This window comes from Parasteatoda tepidariorum, chromosome 10, assembly GCF_043381705.1.
Source record: "Parasteatoda tepidariorum isolate YZ-2023 chromosome 10, CAS_Ptep_4.0, whole genome shotgun sequence".
In the NCBI taxonomy this organism is placed as follows: domain Eukaryota; kingdom Metazoa; phylum Arthropoda; class Arachnida; order Araneae; family Theridiidae; genus Parasteatoda; species Parasteatoda tepidariorum.
In genome coordinates, this window is record NC_092213.1 from 24,593,405 (window position 1) to 24,600,639 (window position 7,235).

Sequence of the window (7,235 nt, forward strand, 5' to 3'; positions counted from 1 at the left end):
GTGATTTGTAGGGAAATTTTCACGCATGCTCTGTGTAGTTCAGGTAGTGTTGACGTTAGAGGAAACAGTAACGCTTTGCAAAATCTCTCTATTTGGAAGAGAAGAGATAAATAATGAGGAAATAACTTTTCCTTTTTTTTAAACCTTCCTTTCGTTTTCTTTATTGTTACACTGTCACCCTCTGCTATCGGAAAGAAATTTAAAAAAATGGTTTTAGCATTTTTTGCTTATTTTTTATGGCAAAAGTTTTTCTCAGAGATAAACTCTTTGGAATTTTTTTACACTAAACAAAAATAGTTCCAAAATTTAGAAAATATAAAAGCTACATTGAGGATTCATTTAAACATATTAAATTTTTTGCAGATAATTCTTCTTTTGTTTGAAAGGTTGAAAAGACATTAAACATAAATAGTTTCAAATACTTGCAATCTATTGTTTCATAATCACAAACTTTATATCATTCAACTGTGTATCAAACTTCATATCAAACTTTAAATGCGTTTTGAAACATATTTGAAGTTTGAAGATAGTACCTGATTTCAAAACAAAAATGCCTGGACATCTGTTTAACTTATAGTAGTAATATTAGTTTTTTTTCCATGGTAATTTTATCGTCTTGGCGTTTGTTCTGAGAATTCACTTGGCGTGGGAATTCTAACAAATGTTATAACTGATTATATATTCACAAAGGGTTAATTCACGACACCATTATTCCTAACTTCTGAAGGGTGAGTGAATTTGATATTTGTTATATATTTGCAAAACATTATTTTAATTAAATAATTTATTTCATGTATTAATATTTTATATTGCATGGTAGTTTACTATTTTACATAATAATATTTTACAAAGTAAAGTTGCTAAATAGTATCTAAATAATTGTATAATGAAAACTAAAATTACCAATCAAAATTTTTCAAAACTTCAAAAAAGTTTAATATAAATAAAACATAAATGTGTTATTTTCTATACAATACAATGACAAAAATTAAATATGCTTTTAAAAATAAAAATTATGCACCATGTTGCAGAATTTTAATTTTATAATTTCTATTTCGAAAACAATCTCAAGTTTGGAATTTACAATTATTAAATTAGTGCTTTAAATATTTAAATATATCACTCAAAAATATGAAAAAAATTTAAAATATTTTTTAAATTTCGGAAAAAATTTTTAGTTTAAAAAATTCATATTTAAGAAAAATTTAAATTCTAAATTTTCTGAATTAAAATAAGAACAAATAAATAAATAAATAAGTAAATAAAATCTCATAACATGATTTTTTTAAAAATTTAGTAATATTAGATTAAATAAGATTAAAGAAAAATACAGAAATAAAATAGAAAACGACACTATTTTTTCAGATACAGTTTATAGTTACATAAAATTAAATATTAAAATTCTTTAAAGATATTTAAAATTTTCAAAATCATTCGTAAATAAATATTCTACCTAATGTATTAAATTTTGTATTGTAATCTACCTAATGTATGAATTAAATTCTACCTAATGTATTAAAATGTATTAAATTTTATTTAAATCTTGAAAACTAAAGATCAGCTCAAAATATAAGCACGATAAAGGAATTAGTATTGCAAATATAGTTACTAAAACTTTAAAAAAAACTTAAGAACTTTGAATTTCAAATTCATTTAACCCAATTTAATATGTTTTAAAACTTTTTATCAATAATGATTTTCATTAATTTATAATTTATATTTCAATAATTAATTAACCACAACTTATAGTTATTATTTTTGAAAAATTAATTCATGTGCATTTAATATTTCATCTCCCTGTCTAATTTTAGGAACGTGGCAAAATCTCCTGCATCCAATATGAAATACGCTCTTTTGATAGCTGTAAGTATATTATTCTAATAACACATATTACTGGCTCTGCTGATTTCTGATTAGGCTTAATATTCTTATTGGTTGCAGTAATAGATTTAATTGAAATATTCTTATTGTTCTTAAGATACTTTAAAATTTTTATAAGCCAGCAGCATTCTTATAGGGCAATAATATACGAATAAACTAGAATATTCTAGTTAAGTTGTAATATTCCTATTGAATATAATAATTGTAGCGAATAATATTCTTATCAAGTTGATTTTTTATTTGATTTTAAAATTATATTGCTTTTATATTACACAGCTATAAGAAATTATAATCTTAAAAGCTATTGTTAGTTGTAGAATAAAACTGTTATTAGGTTTAAAAGCGAATCGTTGTTTTATATTTCAGTAAAAGCACTTCAATATTTTGCTTAAATTCTATATATATGTGTTTACTAGGGTTAAGTTCAAAGTTTTTTAACAACTCTAAAATTTACTTCAAATCACTTTTGTGAATAACTTATTTAGAATCGTTCTAGAACTATCTAGCAATGTCTCTTATACAATTTAAGTAAACATATTACGAATAGTTCTGAAAAAGCAAATGTTCTTAAATAATGCAGCATGCAGACTGTAGTTTTAAAGTAAATTTGATTATAAATTACTATTTCTCAAAGCGTTCTACATATAATATAGTCGTATTTTATGTGTGCAATTATTATATTGTAAAATCTAGATTATCTAATCTATTTTCTCAAGAAAAGTAATAATTTTAATAATTCTAAACAATTTTTATGTAAAATTTTGGAATTAATTTAATTTCAATTACTTTATACATAGGTTGCCTCGATGGTAGTTTGTGCTGCTTTGGCTAGATGTAAGTAGTCGCAGTTTTAATGAAAATATCTATCCATAATATGTTGCAAGGTTCTGTTTACATCAAAAAATATTTCTTAACTATCGCCTATTAAAACTATCTTGTACAACTTATAAGTTTTAATGATAGCCAAACCGAATACACAGCACAACTGTATTCGAATTCTTCAACTCCTTCTCCAATCCCAATAGCTTAATTAGTTTTAAACTATATAGTAATGACATTTTTTCTCCGTCTAACTGTTGCCCGGGTGGATATAATTTGATTTCTTTTTTAACTATTTCTGTCACAAATAATTAGTATGGCAGAATGTGCCGCCATTGCACAATTTATGTTTTCTATTTCTAGAGCTGTTTTAGAAAGGTTCAGAGAAAAATATAAATAATTACTTCGTAGCTAAGTTTTTAATTCCATTGAAATGCAAAATCATTCTAAATAAATAATTAACGTATTCTAAATAATTCTCAACTATTCAACACTACTTTCATTATTACTTAAGACAATTTAACAGGATACAACTAAATAAATACTTAACGCATAACTAATTTTTTATTATTAACAAAATAATTATTTAAGGCAACCTAACAAATGCAACTAAATAAATACTTAACGCATGACTAATTTTTTAAACATTACAAAAATAATTTCTTAAGACAGCCAAGCAAAATAAATAACCATAGTGTTACAGATAGATAGAGAAATACCAGAGTGTATGGTGCCAAATAAGAGAAATATTTGTAGATATTATCTATCCAAAAAACACTAATTCTTCTCTTCGGCAAAATTATTCAAACTAGACTAACGAAATAATTAATCCACTCATTAGGTATATGTGGTTTCATTACGTCAGATAAACGCATTGCACCCTATTTTCAGATATAAACGAAATTCTTCCAAACTCGATTCATAACTTTTCTCTTTCATTTAAATCTTTTCATAAGATGTATCCATTTAGAGATTATTAGATTTTATGAAAAAGTGATCAAAAATTATTTTTAAGAAAAATGTACTCGTTCTTTATCCACCGACAGTAGTATATAAATTAACACTCGTTTAATTTGAATTCTAAATTCACGAGATCTCTGATATGTAACGGCAAAATTTTTTGTACTCTTTTTTAATGTTGAAAAGCATGCAGGATGTTCCAAAATTCGGTCGTCCCGCAGTGGACTGATCGTTAAGACACGGTTCCCAGCAGATCACCGAAGTCAGTCATCACTGGCTGCGGTTAGTGTGCGGGTGGGTGACCACTTGGATCAGCCTGCGTAGGGACCGAGGGTGTGCGGTATGGGTCCTCGTTAAACTGTGTTCTACAGTAAAGTGCTCGACTTCGCGTGCAGGTCGTCGGGCTACCATCCTCTGCAGAGCGGGAGGCGGGGCTGCCATCCCCTCCGCAGAGGATCAAAATTGCGATGGCATGTCTTCGGATCATCCTCAAGGATGTTTCCCAAACCATCGCCAATAGCCCATTGTGCAGCTATAGTGCGACGTAAATGAACAACAACAAAATTCGGTCGTCAAATTCAGAGGCATTATAAAGCACATCAAGACGAAGATAAAGCTCAGCTTAGAACGGTCGGTCACAAATCACGTTCATGGCAAGTTTTCTCTTGCAACCTTTTATCCTCCCTCTGAATTTGATGACCGAATTCCGTAGCACATTGTGCAAAAAAAGCTTTTGCCACGAGCACAACTAGGATTTGAAAAGGAGTTTTTCACAATTGGGTACTACATAGCAACTCGAGAAGAAGAATAGGTGATTAGGCCTAACGATGTGATTTAAATCAGACATAATTGGATGCCTGAAAGAGACGTCACGCGCGTGTGGAACCTTATTGGGTTTTATGCCACGATTTACCTACGATGTCGCTTATAGGTTTCCAATTTTCTTGAAAATTATTTTACTGAAGCGATATAGAAAACTGACTGGTTGAGGTAATTTTATTTCCTTGGTTGAATCCCTTTTTTTCATAGCTCAAAGCGAATGTGAGAAGCGCCGAGAGGAAGCTCTAAAGCATGAAACTATTATGAAGCTTATTCCTAAGTGCAAAGAAAATGGTGACTACGAGGAACTGCAGTGCTACAAGGACAGCACTTTCTGCGTCTGCTATACTAAAGATGGACGTCCTGCCAGCCCTAACTTGTCCAATCTTAAAGAATGTGGATGCTTCTTGGAAAAGCAGCGCAAGATTGACAGCAGTAAGTTTTTTAATGTAAAACTTGCTATTTTATAAAGCAACTGAATCTCCTTCTTGCACGGAAACTTAGTAAATTATAGTAAATTCAATTAAAATTCTATGAAGACTGAACTATTTGAGCTAGAACATGTGAAATTTAAAAATTTAAAAATAAAAGTATCTATTGCAGTCACACAGTACTGAAAATTTCGTAAAGACTGCCATTAGATATATTTTTATAGTATAATTCAAAAAAGATATGCACATTAAGACTCTAAATTTAGCATTTAAACGAGAATAAACAAAAACGCAATCGAAATCTAACGAATAACAATGGTGGATGATGGATATCAAACACAGAAATTAAATTGCATCTTTGAGGTGATACTAATAATTGACTTTCAACTTTTCTCTATGTTCTCTGGGAATAAAACATATTCTGTTGTTTTGTAAGCTCGCCTTCTTTTATTATAATTTGTCTAATTTTATTTTTCAGACCGCTTATATAAGAGTTTGCGACCCTTAACCCAGTTTCTGATTCTAGTTGTCTATGATCACAGTGTCGTGATCTCAATACGGAACTCTCGCATTACAAATAGCACTAGCACACATACTTACTCTTTAGCACGAATACACTCGGATATGCGGGCCTGTGTAAGCGCTTTTTCCATCCTACCGGTTGCGATGGGAATAAAATGTATACTTTTTCGACAAGATTATAAAAAATTAAATATTTATGACTTAAATTTGAAATAAATCACATCATTTACTTTGCACTATATGTATAAAAAAAGCATTTGTGCATTTCAACTATTCAAACTAATACTTATTGTTTGGTAGCATATCAAATTTAAGCCAAAACATAATTATTTGAATAAAGAAGGGTCTTCATGACTGTAATGGTAAATATATATGAATATTTTAAAAACAAAAAAAAAAACAAAAAAAACGTTAAAACCATTGTAAAACAAAGTGTGACTCGATGGTGCAATGAATCGCAATGATCTCGCAGAGGTATTGCGTCCGTCATTGATTTAACTTTCTTTTCTCCTTCATACTTTTAACTTATGATCCATAATGCATGCAATTTTATTACTTCTCTTTTATGACAAAAATTCGAATAATGCATGAAAAGAGGATGATTTCGGATTACCCTGTATGTAACCTACTTGTATGCTTGTAATTTTTTTTATCTGCAAAAATTTTTCATTTTTGGAGCTAACGAAAGACTTACATTTGAGAAATGTGCTTCTTTAATCAGCTAGTTTAAATGAGCATTGAGGGCTTACAAGACATCTACAGAATTAATCATTGTTCGCTCACAAGACGCCTATTGAAGGCCAAATATTTATAGAAGTTTGTAGTTAAAGTGATTATTCTTCATCACAATGGCACTTTTCCTTCGATGAACTCTACAAAGGTTAATCATCTTCTTACGATGTTTGAGCTATATTGCCGTACAATTGAAATACTACTACAAAGTGTTTCACGATAGATTTCGCGAAAAGTAGGTTGATAACTATTTTTTTTTCTATTGCTAATATTGCTGAACATTGAAATAGAATTCCGAAAAGTAATTTTTTTGTAATTATTCAAAAATGCCAAAGATTTAAAAATCTTAATTTTGATTTTTTTGCCACTTACATCGATTTTCCTATTGCACGGCAGTATACAGAGTTTCAATCGATTTATAATCACGATTGAAAGGGTCTACTATTACATCAATAAATAAAAATACTTGTGTTTATTTCTAGACCACGAAAACCCTTACCTTCCTCAGTGCCAGGATGACGGTAGTTGGAATCCTAAGCAATGCTACGACTACAACAACAGTTGCTGGTGCGTTGATAAAAACGGCAAGCAAGTTGGAGACATCAAGCACGAAGGAAAGGGTCTTGATTGCTAAGAATATTGATTTTGTCCAATTCTCCGTTCAATAAATGTGATTCGTTTCATGACAGTCTTTTCACTCTTAGTTTTTTCCTTAAAACTTTCTAAATTAGATTGAAAGGTGATGTCGAGAACTAATACTCTGACGTTTTTTTTTATCTTTTTTTCCGAAGTATAATACAATACAATACTATGTTTTATCATATCACAATCTTTCACGCTTTAGGATTGTATACTTTTGTAGTGGATCAATTTTTTTGCCCGATGGCAATGGACTCTGGTCACCAGATGGCAGCACCGAACTGCTAAAAAACTTATCTCTATTAAAATCAGACCTGGCAGCATAATATTGCATAATCAGATCAGTTGTTGTTGTTGTTGTTGTAGTTGTAGTTCATTTACGTCGCACTAGAGCTGTAATCAGATCAGGCAACACCGCAATGAAATAAGCCG

The 7,235-nt window shown here is 29.7% G+C and overlaps 1 protein-coding gene across 2 annotated transcripts; it reads left to right on the plus strand.

The window, feature by feature from the left end:
- The first annotated feature begins 672 nt into the window (after positions 1-672).
- Positions 673-6,847, plus strand: LOC107437572 (U24-ctenitoxin-Pn1a). Of its 2 annotated transcripts, none has more exons than XM_071186432.1 (5): positions 673-728; positions 1,812-1,863; positions 2,679-2,715; positions 4,690-4,914; positions 6,647-6,847. In XM_071186432.1, exons 2-5 carry the CDS (start codon positions 1,840-1,842, stop codon positions 6,796-6,798), a joined length of 438 nt encoding a protein of 145 aa, XP_071042533.1. In that variant the 5' UTR covers positions 673-728; positions 1,812-1,839; the 3' UTR covers positions 6,799-6,847. The 2 variants fall into 2 exon arrangements, with proteins under 2 accessions (XP_071042533.1, XP_015905116.1); XM_016049630.3 differs by lacking the exon at positions 673-728 and adding an exon at positions 729-816.
- The last annotated feature ends 388 nt before the right edge of the window (positions 6,848-7,235 follow it).